The 15,193-nt window shown below is 41.1% G+C and overlaps 1 protein-coding gene across 1 annotated transcript in view; it reads right to left on the reverse strand.

The window, feature by feature from the left end:
- Positions 1-10,314: 10,314 nt before the first annotated feature.
- The window catches only part of GJA8 (gap junction protein alpha 8), a 59,820-nt gene continuing 54,941 nt past the window's right edge, over positions 10,315-15,193 (reverse strand). Inside the window, exon 3 of the mRNA XM_043509820.1 lies at positions 10,315-12,213. Within this exon, the coding sequence (XP_043365755.1) occupies positions 11,004-12,203 (1,200 nt within the window). The 5' untranslated portion in view covers positions 12,204-12,213 and the 3' untranslated portion in view covers positions 10,315-11,003. The remainder of the gene's footprint in view (positions 12,214-15,193) is intronic.

The raw sequence follows: 15,193 nt of genomic DNA on the forward strand, positions 1-15,193 counted from the left end.
TTTGTGAGGCAAACTATGCTCTTAAATCAAAAAGCCTTTGACAAAATCTTGCTAGATTTAAGAAACTATATATACCTGGCAACTCATCTAAGTATCATTTATCCTGTGTTTGGTGATCGCATCGCATAGATGTAAAGCAGGGGATCCCAAACTGTGCTCTGGCGGGAGCTGGCTAGTCCATATAGCACAGTTTGTCTTTATTTGTAGCTGCTAAACTGCATTAAATAAACTGAAAATACATTAAACGCTTTCCTAATTTCACTTTCTCTGTGTGAGTAATTGCTGTAGTTACCACAGGGATGTTATTGTGATTGGGAATGAGAGGGGAAGATGGCTAGTGCTATTATGAATAGACAGGTTCATGATTCTCCATGAGTTGTGGTCCACACACAAAATAAAAGTTGTGCAACAGTTAGGGAAAGCAGTAAAATGCCCCATATTTACATGGCTTGTGCTTTGTCATTCTATTTTCTATACCCTCAGAGCTTTACATTTCACTATTTTTAAAGTAAACATTTTAGCGTTCAAAAGGTTAACCATCCAGAGCACTACTGGCAATATTTTGTTCCTAACATGTCTTTCCGTTTCAGAAGAATTAAGTTACTGGCCATTAGAGTAGGACTAGTAGTTGACAACTAGTAGTTGCTGACAACTAGTTAAATGTTGAGGCCTGAATGCTAGGAATTTATAGTTGTAATTAGAGTGCTAATTAGGAACATAGAGGAAACCTGATTCACTTTCCTGGCTAATGCCAAGCAACGAGATTAGCGACTGACAGGGAATGTGACCACAGAATGTGTACAAACAAGAGGCAGAAGAGGAAAGGGGCAGCAGCCACCAGTGGACAGGAAATCAATAGGAGTCATGAGTAGAGTTCCACCACTTTTCCCTGCTTTGACTCCTGTATTCCAGTAACATAATCACACATGAGTCAAGATCATCACCCTAGTGCTCCAGGCACATCATCCTACATAAGGGGAGCAAATTCTGCTACAAAGAACAAGCTCCCATACAAAGCCCATTAACTGCATCATGCTGTCAAAGAGATACAGAGTGCAAACTGGAGAGGTTGAAGTTTGTCCCTTAAGTAGCATATTTAAGTCCCATAAATAGCACAAAAGGGAAGTGAAAGTTCAACCACGGAATTTGCTGGATTTTATCAGTTTGAGAGCCAACCCTTAATATTACGACCATGCACTTATTTGTATTTAATGGTATTCTTTATTTGTCTCTCAAAAAATCTTCTGGCCCAAGCCATCTCTAGTCAGAAATAAAAAATAACTGTAACAAAAAGGAAAGTGGGTTAGTTTGGAGTTTGACAAAGCACAGTATCCTTGCTGTTTGAAAATCAGGGACCTTTATTAATTACAACTTATTTTATTATGAAAATGATTCTCCATTGGGTGCTGTTGAGTCACCAGATTGGTCCCAAAGTCTCTCAAGCCATTTGGGAATTCACATTGCCAACCTTCTTGCTTTGATTTTTTTTTCCTTTTCCATTACATTGTGAAGAAGCAAAACATCACCACCAGTGGGAAAATTAACTCAGGGGATAGAATACTATACAGGATCGGAGGCCTTTCTTATAATGACAACTAATATCATCCAGTGGCAGAACTGATTGAAGGGTAGGAGGTAGGGTATGACCACCCTCTCCCGCCCAGCCGCCTTTAGGTATATGATCGGCACCTTTACAAGCCAATAGGTATACTCGAAGGTGTTAACACCAGTGGCCCATCACCCCCTCTGGCTCTGCCACTGCTCAAAATCTGGCTCTGTTACTGCTATCATCTACTATAAAACTGATGTCCAAGTTCTCCAACATCTTCTTCCTGTATCTACATCTACTTAAAAACTCATCTCCACTAATTCCATGGGGGTGTTGGATTTTGTAAGGGTTTTTTTATAATTCATATCAGAAAGAACCATGAAATCTATTCAAAATTCAATTATACAAGGCCAAATTCTGCTCTTGGTCACATAGGGTGACCAGATGTCCCGATTTTATAGGGACAGTCCCAATTTTTGGGTCTTTTTCTTATATAGGCTCCTATTACCCGCCATCCTCTGTCCTGATTTTTCACATTCGCTGTCTAGTCATCCTATGGTCACATGCCACTGACATAAACACATAGGGATAACTCAAGGCAGAATTTGGCCCCTGATTTGTATCCGCTCTGCTCTTGCATGTGTTTATACAAATCCTTGAAATGTTTGTCCCTAGATGTAAACGGCTGATCCCTGAGCAATGAAAGATACACACAGAGAAGAAGACGGTTTCTTTTGAAAGACCACAGACTCATACCTTCCCCAAAAGAGCAGTCCTGCAGGGGAGGGAAAAAAAGGGTAAAAAGAAGGAGAGAGATTTATTCTATAATATTATTTATATAGCACCAGTGGTATGCATGGTGCTTCACAGATATATAAAACGACAAGTTCCCAGCCCTGAAGGGCTTACAATCTCAATAAACAGAACATGGATGGGGCGGGGTGGGGGGGGAAGAGTTGTACAAAGGGTGTAACATAAAGATGAAGAGATTGAACATGTTTCCTATTAGTTCCATGTTTTAAATTTAAAAAATCATCATTTTTATGTTCAGTTGGTAATGGAAGCTAAACTGAAGGATCTGAGCTAAGTCATGAAAGCAAGGTGGACAGTTAGTGGTAGAAAACTAACCCAAGAAGTGTATTGTTTTTAAGGAAGAACTTGAAGGATAGCACATTGGGTTTCCAGCATAGCGACTGCCACATGAAAGCTGTCTCATTGGAATCTGCAGACCTCTCAATTCTTGCAAGTGGTACCATATCCACTTGGCTTTTGCTGCTGTTTTCTCCATCCTTATTTAAAGCAATAACAGGAACTAGGAGTCTGAGCCTTTACCTGTAAAGCCAATGGAAGTTTTTCCATTGATTTCAGTGGGTGCAGAATTAAGCCCTATGTGCATAGGATACATTTTTTCAAATGTGAGTGTCTAAAAGTTAAGTTTCTAAGTGCATGTTGAGGCTCCAGAGATGCTGATCATTCCTAGCCCCTGTTGACTTTGAGAATTTTGGGTGCTCTGATAACTGTGCCTAAATACAGATCTGATAATACCTAGCTCTTTTCATCTGTAGATCTCAAAGTGCTTTTCAAAGGAGGTGAGTGTCATTATCCCCATTTTACAGATGGGAAAACTGAGGCATAGGGAGATGAATGACTTGCCCAAGGTCATGCAACAGAACCAGGAAAAGTACCCACATCTCCTGCCTCCCAGTCCAGTGCCATATCCACTAGACTATGGTTGAATATACTGGCTATACTGTAAATGAAAACAGACTAGGACTCTCCAGAGGCTACAGTATAGCCGCTAATTTTTCTCCAAGCCACTCCAGTCCAAACCCTTCTTGATCACTTGGAATCCAAGACAACTGGGCAACTGCTTAACATCATTTCAGAAAATATCCTGTGGTCATCCACAAAGAAACAAAATAATCATTTGCTTCTGCAAAATGAACAAGACATCTGTAAGGTAGCAGTTAGAATCCCTGCACTTTTTGTTACAAACTACCAGAAGTCTACCTGCCCCATAGGCAGGGTGTTGTTAGATGGATGACAGAAGAAATCATTTGAAATGTGCTGACAATGAAGCTACAAATGAAAATAACTGTTTATGGAAACACACACAGCCATGAATCACCCATAATGTCGGGTGCTTTTTCCATAGGGGGCTATAGACTTCTTACCTTCTCAGTGGTAAGAAAACATCACTTTTATTTTAAATTTTAAAAAAATGAATCTCGGACAGAAAAAGAACTGGAGCAGTGGTAGCCCACTGTGTCAATCACATCTGCCCCTGTAGTGGCTGGACTATAGAGAAGATAAGAGCTCATTATTGTATTGTATTATAGGTAATGGAGATACTCCAACTTAAATAGTAGAGTATGGTTACATGATACTTTGAGGATTTGTGGGAGATAATAAGACCACCAAGCAAAGGAAGGAGATAGAGCAGAATGAATGACCCATAGAAAACTGGCATTATAGAATCTGTAGCCAAGGGAATGTGTCAATATAGCTTGTGCACCTGCAAATGTCTATGGGACGAATTAATGAAATTTAGGCTTAGCTGGCAGTTGCCTATTTTCTTTCATTTTCTCTCCAGTGCATCTGAAGTTTATGATCTTTGAGGGTTGGAAGAATCAGACATTGCTATGATTTCTGAACTCTTCTGAATTCATTTGGTGCAGGCTTAGTGTGTAGCTGCAACTTGGCTCTCACTAGGCGTGGGTGACCCTTCCAAAGCTTATTTATGGACTCACTTCAGATAAACATTTAAATTGTATGTAAATTATCCAAACATATCTGAACATCTTTGTTCCAGTACTTCTGAATATAAGCCAGGCTGTAATGACCTCAAGAATAGCCTTCTTCATGCTAGTTTTGTTTCTTATCTTTGCCAAAATCAAGGAAATCCAGGGAGAGGTGCATGCATATTTTATATATACACTTAAACAAAGGTTTCTGAACTTTTCCAACCTCAGAAAAAGCTTGGGTTCAGTACAGTTCATGGTTTCAATAAAGCCTCAAGTTCCTTTGCCCTTTCCTAGTTCATACCTGGTATCGAACTGGTGATGTCACCCACAACCTAGCCTCAGTCTTCACCTGCATTCTTACACTCTCCTGCTGTGCTGATCTGGAACCTGACATCTCTGTGATGCTTATCCACAGGTCCTCATCTGACATCTGTTTGGTGGCTCCATGCAATCTGATACTTTTGGGCGCTCACTTGTAACCTGCTGTTCTTTTTATTTTCTGCTCAGTTTCAGTCTGACACTCCCCTAAATTGAAGAGAGACCCAAGGAAAGCAGCTCTCAACAGATGTTTCCATTTTGTGTTTCCACAGAATTGTTTCCTGGCCACAAATCTTCATGGCATTGACTTACAAACCTGATATTAGTCTGTCCATTAACTCCCAAAGCAAAACAGCCTTTCCCACTGTGCTAACCAGAAAATGACCTGTTTTCTTTTCACCATATAGTTCTGGATTTAGGAAATTTAAAGATTACTACTGAAAGTCAACAAAAATCATTCTTCTTTCTCATGTTTTCCAAAATAGCCCTGCAATCACCATTTCTTCTCAGTTCTACTTCAACTCACGTCAGCATTATCCTGGCTCTAAGGTGACGAGCTTTCATCTAACAGGACACTAAAGCCCTATCTGCATTATAACTGAGATTTTTGAATGGATCTAGATGTACAATTCCCATTGAAATGAATAGGAGCAATGCATCTAAATCCCTTCAGTGGCTTTGAATATCTCAGACAACGAAGACAACCATATTTTTGTCACTGGTTTGTGACATTCTTATCTGACCCAGTTACATAAAATCAAATATGGTTACGTTCACACAGCAGCTTTATTCATGACACAACCATGTGCCAGCAGTGTTTGCACATTGACAGCTACCATGCTGCCTAACTGTGTTTGTTTAAGTGCATTTTGGGAAAAACTGGGCAGTGATTTCTATACTCACACCTCTGTGCCTCAGCAAGGGGAAAGTTCCCAGAACACATGCACACAGTGTGGCATTAGCAGCACATGGGACAATGCACTCTGGGATGTCCTACTGCCCAGAAAGCTGAGAGGAAGGAGGACTGGTCAAACCGTTTACATAGGCATGGTTAATGGCTCTTGCCTTACTGCCAAAATAAGAACATGCCAAACTGGTTACAGGAAGATAACTACAAGCAAGGCTAGGCCCTTGGCCAGGACAACACACTATTAGTTCCTGGCATTACCAACTATAGCTACATCATGTGTGGACACAAAACCTATTTAGAGCTGTGTTAAAAGTTGTAGCATAGACAGGGATGAAGGAACGATAACTCCTTGCATTTTGGGAAGGAAGCTGATGCCACTGTCTGGATGATTCTCCTGATGTGATCTGTTCATCTGACTCCCAGGAGCTTTGCCCCCCACACCACACCACCACCACCACAGTTTTGCCCCCATCCACTTGTACCTCCCCCGGTCTTACAGTCCATTTTTCATGGATGCTCCCACTTTTATAAAACAAAGACAAGCTCAGGTTGGGATTACTCTTAGCTGTGTGCCTGAAAGGCAGCTTTGTGTTTAAACAGCAAACTGCCACTTTTTCACCATTGTGTGGCATGGCCTTTCTTTACATGTAAAACTGCATGATCAGTAAAACAGGGAGTGACAGGAAGACTGGATTCTCTTCCCTCAGCAAGTGGATTTCATGCCTGCAGAAGTCCCCGCTAAACCAATCACTCACCCGACACCACAGGGCTGACCCATTCTTCAGAGATTTTTGTTAATTTCTCTCTCATGTACTGGAAATAGTTAATATACCAGCATATTTGTATATTTGTATGGATGAAGGGGGATGGCAGTTTTTCTGCACCGGCCATGAACTATTATTAGTAAAACTATTTTTACTGCAGGACTGCAAAGTATCAGGTGCTTGCTTGGATCTGATTAAAATTAGGGTTTAGCAATCTCAGAGAGCTTTGTAAATACCGGTCCAGATCCTCAGCTGGTGTCAATCAGCAACTTCATTGAGGCTGATGGAGCTGTACAGTTTTACACCAGGTAAAGATCTGGCTTTCTCAGTATATCTGTGGTTTTGAAGCCCACAGGCACTTTATATCATTGATCCCTACAATGCAATGCAGCATTCTTGATCTGAATCTATTTCCTCTCTGGTCAAGAAGTCATGCACTAACCAAGACAAATGCTCTATCATTAAAGAATAACTATACTGTGTAGAATTAATGAAACCTCACAACGTCCCTATGAGGTAAGTACAAATTATTATAGCCATTTTACAGATGGAGAAACAGAGGCACAGAGAGGTTTAATGATTTTCCCACGATCACATAATGAGTCAGTAGCAGAGCTGGGAATAAATCTGGCAAAACTAATTCTACATCCACTGCTTTAGACACTAACCAACACCAACTTCCATGTTCTACTTTAAGTCAAGACTCTGCCTCTCTCTCCCCAACCCATCTACTTTGGTGAGTTTGACACTCCTCACAAAAACCCCCCATGAAATCAGACAGTAACTTGTTTGTAGTGGGAAGCCAAGCACATTCCTATTCTCAGCTTCCTTTACTTATTCCATGGCTCTAACTGTTCAGTGACTTCCCAGCCAGGGAGTGGATTTTTGCCCTCCTTGCTATGTTTTCCTGTGTTTTGCATAACCATGTGTTAAATATATTATTATGTGCTAAACCCACAGCTCAGAGGCCATTATGTGACTTCATTAGGAATTTCACCAAGAAATTGTTGGATTTACTGTCATTATTTCTCAAATAGTTTCAGATCTTGAAATAATGCTAATACTTTTGCCCTCTATAGGGCCTTGCATCTAAGGATCAAAAAGTGCTTTACTAATATTAATCCTCACAACACCCTTGTGAGGTAGGAAATTATTGTTCAGTCTGATTTTACAGTGGGAAAAATTAGCTGCCCAAAGTGACCCAGTGAATTAGTGGCAGAGCTGAGGATTGAAACCAGGAGGCCTGATTCCCACTTCTCTGCTCTGATTGTTAGGAAACACTGCCTCTAGTACACTGTACACACATTTAGGCTATAGAGTGTGTAAGGAACACAGTGGGACAGTCTAGAACTGGGTTGAGGAACCAAACAAGCAGTTGGTTGTATGCCGCAGGGAGAGTGGAGTGGGTTTTCATTGTGCTGTGTATCATATTTGGTGCTGTATCGGGAGCCTGCAGGTACTGCCATGTAGTAGGTACATCACATGCTCCAAATAAATTTAATACATGGACTTTGTGCAGTCTGTTTTACCCATATGCTACTGCACAAATGACATATTCCACACGTCATGTGTAATATCTGGATTGGGGCGAGGGACATATTCCGCCCTCTGGTACATGAGCATGTAAGTCCCAATGACTGTGATGGGAGTGCTGCATGCACAAAAGAGGGTAGAAATTGGCTCTAATACATGTCAGAGTGTCAATAACATAGACAGTTATTAATATGTTTGATTGTTTAAAGAGCCCTGTTGAGTAATTAGAAATGTAGGCATTAGACCCCATTCCGATATTTGGCAGTGTCACATGCTTCTCAGGAAGGAGCAAGAAACCTCATAATGAACAGTAGCTGAATTTCCTGCCATAGTGGAAGTGTGTTTCTAATGCCATTCAGTTAGTGGTCTCATTTATGCCATGAAGCATGAGGTTCTATATCCCATCTTTAGATTGAAAAATAGTGTATCTTATCCAGTGAAACAGCAAATGTTCTAACAATTCATGTAGATGTCTGATCCTATTTTGAATCCTACTAAGCTTTTGGCCTCACTGAATTCTTGTGGCAATGAGTTACACAGGTTAATTATGAGCTGTACAGAAGGTATTTTCTTTTATTAGTTTCCCAGTTGTTGCCTTTCAGTTTCATTGATTGCCCACCCTTGGTTTTGTATTATAAGAGACTGATTGGGAGCATCTAAATGGTCTTCTCTGCACTATCCATTATTTTATATTCCTCTAATGTATTCCCTCTTAGTTATCTTCTCTCTAAAATAAACAGTCACAATCTTTACAGTCCCTCTTCAACAGGAAGCTTCTTAATGCCCCTAATGATCTTTATCAAGAGCATGTGTTGTGAGATCAGGCTGCAAACATTAGGAAAAGACAAGCCTAAAAGGAACAAAATTATTAATAATGTAAAAATGTGGCGTTGTTATAGTACCCAAGAATCCCAAAGCACTTTACAAAAATTATACATACATAGAGTAATCACATCACCCACCAGTGAAGTGCAGCTATCTCTGGAGTGTAATGTGGCAGCTCTTTAACAAGGCCCAGGAACTCCATAGAGGATAGTAACTGCCAAAAATCATAGTATACAACTGAAACTGTAAGGGGTATTTACTGTAGGGAAACAGAATATTGAAATTCAGCTAGGTCATCAGAACTAGGCATTTGATCCAAAGCACACTGAAGTCAATAGAAAGATGCCTATTGACTTCAGTGGGCTTTCTGTCAGGTTGTATTCAGAGTAGCAGCCCTGTTAGTCTGTGTTCGCAAAAAGAAAAAGGAGTACTTGAGGCACCTTAGAGACTAACAAATTTATTTGAGCATAAGCTTTCATGAGCTACAGCTCACTTCATCGGATGCATTCAGTGGAAAATGCAGTGGGGAGATCCTGCTCTCATATAAGAGTCTATGGGCTTTTTCTAGTCATTTGCAGGATTCAGTTTTGTCTCATGTGAAGTAAATTTTCTGAACTGGATTATACTCCCCACTTGAAACAATACACATGAGCTGCTGCACAGAAGAGAGAATTTGCTGAGCTATCAGGGACTGAGCTCTGGAAAGCAGAACAGAGGAAAGCACGTACCCAGTAGCACAGTTGAGGGTAAATGTAGGTAAACGGCATTTACCCACTTCTCAGTTGGGAAATAAGGTTCGCACACTCACTTTTCTTTTTTTAAACCACTTCACATACCTGTACTATTCGGGCATCAGACTCTGTCTTTGTAGGAAAAAGTGATTAATCTGAAACTTGTAAACAAGTTGCTGCTCTGTCCCAGCCAAAGAGAGACTTTTGTGTCCCTAAAGTTAGAAATCCATGGACATTTTTAACATTAGCAATTACACACTCAGTAAATTGATGTTCTTTCATCTTCATTTCTTTTTAAACCAAACAGACTTTGCTAGAGCTCTTTGGCGTTCCTTTAGTCCTCTGGGTACAGATATTTTCTATTACTGATCCTTTGAATGGCCTTATTATATTCATTTGTGACATTTGTGTTCAGTAGCTAAGTAGAGTATTGGAAGCCTCCTGCAAATTGAGTTTCTTATCAAATTAGCAACAAAGCAGGATGTCTAATGACGATTGTTACATCATTCAAACTAAGGGCCTATTTTTCAAACTTAGGCACTTAAATCGGGTCAACCAATTTTGCATTTGGGTGTTTAAGCAGTCACTTGGCCACTGAAATCCACATTTTAGGCTCCTAAATGCCAACCTGAGTGTCCAAGACACTCTCTCAGATTTGCTGAGTGCCCATAACTCCCTGGGAATTACAAGGAAGCACCTTTCACAATCAAGCTGCAAATGCAGGATTGGGAGCCTTACCTTGGGCATTGTGCTCTATGTACTGTAGTTGTTCTACTTACAGATGCCTTCCCATCGCTCCTTTGCTAAGTCAATTTCCACACCTCAAGTCTCACTCAGCAACCAATCTTACTTTAATTTTTTCTTTTCCCCAGTTTGACAAAGGCCTTTGGCTGAAAAGACCCTTTGGGAATAAATAATCCATTTGTGGATATCTACTAACTTCTAACAAGAAACTAGCTTTAATCTTTTCTGTTATCAAGGTCACTTGTAGAGCAGAAATGTTTCTAACAAAGGGGCTGCTGGGAAAGTATAAACAACTGAAATTTGCATTCACAGACAAAGCAAGGCCATTTTGGCAATAATATTTTGAACTAGTTTCATGATATTAAACACAGGATCCTTTTTTTGTGAATTAAATAACTGCAATTCTATGCCAGCAATGAAAGGAGGACCAATGTCAGAATGCCAAAGGCTAAAACAGAGTAAGAAATACCCAAAGATAGCTATTTTTCAACCCTTCAGCCAGATACTGTCTGAAAGAGCCATTCTCCCACATCTTTAGTGAAATGTGGAACATAAAACTGTCAGCAAGTGCAGTCACAGTGGATACATTTGGGTTTTTTTCCTTTCTGTTTTAGTTTTTAAAATGCTTCAGTGCTGTATATAGCACAGGTACTGGGAGTAGTGAGCTGGTATCTGGAGAAAAGAAACCGTTCCTTTGAATATGTTACATGATAGCTAGCACCAGCCATGGGACATACAGGACAGATAAGGTGCAGTTACAATGATAGCACCTTTCCAGCTGAGAATCTCAATAGGAAATATTCAAATGACCATTTGAGCGCTTTGTTTAAAAACATCTGTGATTGTGTGTGTGTGTGTTTGTGTGTGTAGTTGCTCCCCACACCCTTATACAGTCAAATCATCTGACCTGGCCCGGCTGCTGGCTTTGCTTAGCCTGCTGGGAGGTCTCGTATCAGCTGTTAGTTCAACAGGCACTGAAGGCAGTTCTTCTCCTGGTGGCTCTGGCTCCTCTACTACCTTCTCAGCCTCCTGCTCTTCTTCTGGTTCCTGCTCCTCTTCCCCTGCTTCTACCTTCTCCTCTTTCTGCTCTTCTGCTTGAGCATAGGATGGCAACCTCTCATCAAAGGCCCTGGATAGGTCTTCCAGGGGCCCCATACCAAGCTTCTCATCCAAGTCATTGAAAGAAGATGGAGGGGGACCAGCTTCTATCCCCACTTCTGTCAAAGGTAAATAGTGGGACACTGGCTTCTCCTCCTCCAGCAGCCTGTAGCCTTTGACCTTCTGAATGGAAGAGACTGCAATTGAGTGGAGGGGCTTCTCTGGGATCTCCCTCAGTTGTTGTTCTGTTGGCCTCCTGAAAACCAGGCGGATCCTTTTCAAGATCAAGTAACTGATCTCCACAAGGTTGAGGATGAGGGATACTGATGCCACGGCCAGCATAAACATAATGAAGACTGTCTTCTCAGTGGGTCTGGATACAAAGCAGTCCACAAGGTTGGGGCAGGGCCACCGGCCACAGCGGTACAGGGGCAGAATTCGGAAGCCATACAAGAAGTACTGGCCCACTATGAACCCCACCTCGAAAATGGCTTTGAAAATGATGTGACAGATGTAGGTTCCCAGGAGTGTTCCCTCCAGTCGGAACTTCTTGGCCCCTTTGGGGTTGATTTCATTGGTGTTCCTGGTGCTCTCTTGGTCTGGAGCCAGGGGTAGCCTCTCTTCATCCATCTCAGGTTGCTGTTGAATTTCTGCCTGCTCCCTCTCTCTCTTCTTCTCCACCATCCGCACATGATGCACCGCATATCCCACGTACACCAGTGAAGGGGTAGAGACAAAGATGATCTGCAGGACCCAGAGCCGGATGTGGGAGATAGGGAAGGCCTCATCGTAGCAGACATTCTCACAACCAGGCTGCTGTGTGTTGCACACAAAGTCTGACTGTTCATCTCCCCAGACAAATTCGGCAGCTGTTCCCAGAATCAGGATTCGAAAAATGAAGAGCACCGTGAGCCAGACTCTCCCGATGACTGTGGAATGCTCATTCACTTCTTCTAAAATGTTCCCCAAGAAACTCCAGTCACCCATCTCTTACTATCTAAGGGAAAAGAAGAAAGAATGGCCATAAATTACACTAAAATTTTTCTACTGATGCATAACTTGCTTCTTCCTTTAAGTTGTATGTATTTCTCCAAAACAGCCTATACCTTGAAAATGTTTTTGCCTTATGTTACAGTGCTCTATTAGGGGAGAGAAAACTAAGAAGCCAGGGAAATTTCCTCTGTAAACTCTCTCTGTTGTGCCTCTAAATATTCAATAACTTCTCAGCCAAGGAGTATATTTGACCTCTCTTCTGTATAGCAGTGGTCTGTGAGTTTTGCATGATCAATTGTAAGTGTGTGAATGTGATTTTGTTTTATATATTCTATAAATACAGCACAGTCATGTAGTGTAAAGGTTTTATCAGCATGGAGTTTGGGGTAACTGCATTACTTGCAAGTGATAGAATCACAAGTGAGTCAAGTGGGTAATCCCAAATGAGTGTTCATGCCACACCACACTGTCATTAATTCTTTACAGGCCACATATATTACATCTAATCTATTTTAGGAATCTTTTAGATAGTTCCAATAACATTTTTTTAAACTATTTTGTGTGCCTGTAAAGTCGGATGCCTCCATTACTCTGAGTTCAGCTCATAAAAACAAAACCATAAAAACCTATCAAAGTGACCTAAAATAATATTTTTATACCTAAAAATGTCATGACTTATCTCAGGATTTCCCAGGGCTAGAAGCCAGTGCTGTGGGTATCCCATTGAGAATCTGGAAATCTCCCCTTTCTAAAGCTCCCATATCTAGTCCTGCAGGGACAAACTTTAAAGTTGTGACGTTTTTATACACAGAGAAGCTACCACCAATCCAGAACTCAATCTGGCCCATTCAAGGCATCCGACTAGTACAATTCTGGGAAAGGGAGGGGAAGAGGCCTCAGCTAGGGAAGAGCAGGCTGATTTAATAATTTAGGGCCATTTGAAGCTCCTGAGGGATTTGGAATGTTCCATTAAATCCCAGGGAGGTTGATCAGTGAAAGATTGCAAGTGAGGCAGTGAAAGGTGCTGAATAAATATATTCAACCACATGGGTCTACAAGATCACGGTCACATAAGTAGAATATATCTCCACAGCGGGGAGACCTCTCTGGGGTTTTTTGTCCTCTGGGAATGACACAAATTATTGGATAAAATAAAGATGTATCAAGACTAAAATGGAGTTATTATTCTGGCCCTTGTACCACATGGAAATTTAAGTTCACATCTCTGTGTTAAAACCAGTGAGAATGTGATGTAAATTCTCCCATTTATACACACACACACACACACACACACAGATGTGCAAGGTAGGTGAACCACGATTTCAGGGCACACGTGATTTAAACAGCAAGTCACATTGCTGCTTTATCAGCCACTAAAGTTGTGTAAAGAAGTGTATTAATGTGAGCACTTACTTGAGCAAATACAATACAAAGATTTCATTGTTTACATACATTATCTAAACTAATTTAAGAGTTCTGTTATTACAAATCTACATAGCATTTCCTTTAATCCTAAAATAATTTCTTTGATTAATAAACCAGACAATTAGCAGGCATGTGCAACTAAGTAAAAAACACTACTTTACCTACACAATATAAAGTTAATTCTCCAGTCAATGTAGTTAACACAGTCCCACTGATACTGTGCAGTCTTTGCAATGATCTAACACAGATATTCTCTGCTATCAATGAGCTGCCTTCACCCTAGCTTGAAAATGTGACATTGTTATGTGTGATAAATCTGTTTATTTTACAGACAACTCACTGTAACAGAGAAAGAAAAAATGGCTTCTGACTACTTTCTTCTAAAATCCTACATGCAACTTGCCGCAGTTGGATAAACCCTTCTCAGGAACTTCTCTGAACTAGCATCACACATTTCAGAAATCTGACTTGTTCCACCTTCTACTTAATGAGCCTTTGTAAATGAAAATGGTTCTTAAGCTGCTGTATGTGGTCTACCTGGCACAACCCTCCAATCATCTATTAAAATTAACTTGGACAAAGCACTAGAAAAGGTACTGCGAGGAACCATCCTTCATTGGCAGGAGTTGGAAAATATGACCATCTCTGATTTCTAGGATTCTACCAGAAACCAACCAGCCATACCAACCCCACAAGGTCCAACATGAACACTAGGCTCCAGTGCATTAAGTTTGGGTTATGGCTTTTAGGATGGGAGGTTCAAAAGTGCCTAAGTGAATTAGGAGTACAAGTCCCACTGAAAGCCAACGGGATTTGAAAATCCCTCCCTTAAATTCTGATCAAGCTAGAAACAAAAGAAAGCATATATAAATTAAGGCCATCCAGCAAGCAACTTGCCACAGTAAAAGACTCCCCCGAAGGAACGTGCCCTCCTTTTCTCTTGGCACTCTGCAGCGAAGAGTGAACTTTTGTCTTTCCTTCCCTACTGTAAAAGTCCCAACCTGGTCGCACGACTGAGCAGATATGACTGAATCGGCTCTGATGGGTGGGTTTTAGTTGCCCTGCAATATTTAAGCTCCAAGCCAGACAGCTTTATGAAGTGAGTGACATTTGGTGATGTGGAGAACAATAGAGGAGAAAGAGTCAGAGATGGAGAGAAGAGGAGAATGCATTGAACATGAAAGGATGGGGGAGGGCTAGGGATGGGCAACCGGCAGTGAAAATTCAACACATGCACAAATGGAGTTTGCACAGCCCAGGAAAGTTTGTTCTACATTCAGATGTTCACTTGTGTAGTGGGGAAACTATTAGGCAGGGGCTGAAGCATCTCTATTATTCTGCTTCACTGTAGCTGAAGAAAGAGCACTCACACCTCTCATGATGGCAGATCTGACTAAATGAAAGGGACCTCTGCCCATCACCCTGTGCCTAGTTCTGGCAGCTGGACTCCAAAGGTGGTTTCTAGGGTATGTGTTTGTTGATGCTTAAGGCCAGATCTTTTGTAGTTGGCAAACACATTTTTTGGGGGAAAGGGAGTGAAAATATTGATTGTTCCCCTC

This window comes from Dermochelys coriacea, chromosome 1, assembly GCF_009764565.3.
Source record: "Dermochelys coriacea isolate rDerCor1 chromosome 1, rDerCor1.pri.v4, whole genome shotgun sequence".
Lineage (NCBI taxonomy): Eukaryota > Metazoa > Chordata > Testudines > Dermochelyidae > Dermochelys > Dermochelys coriacea.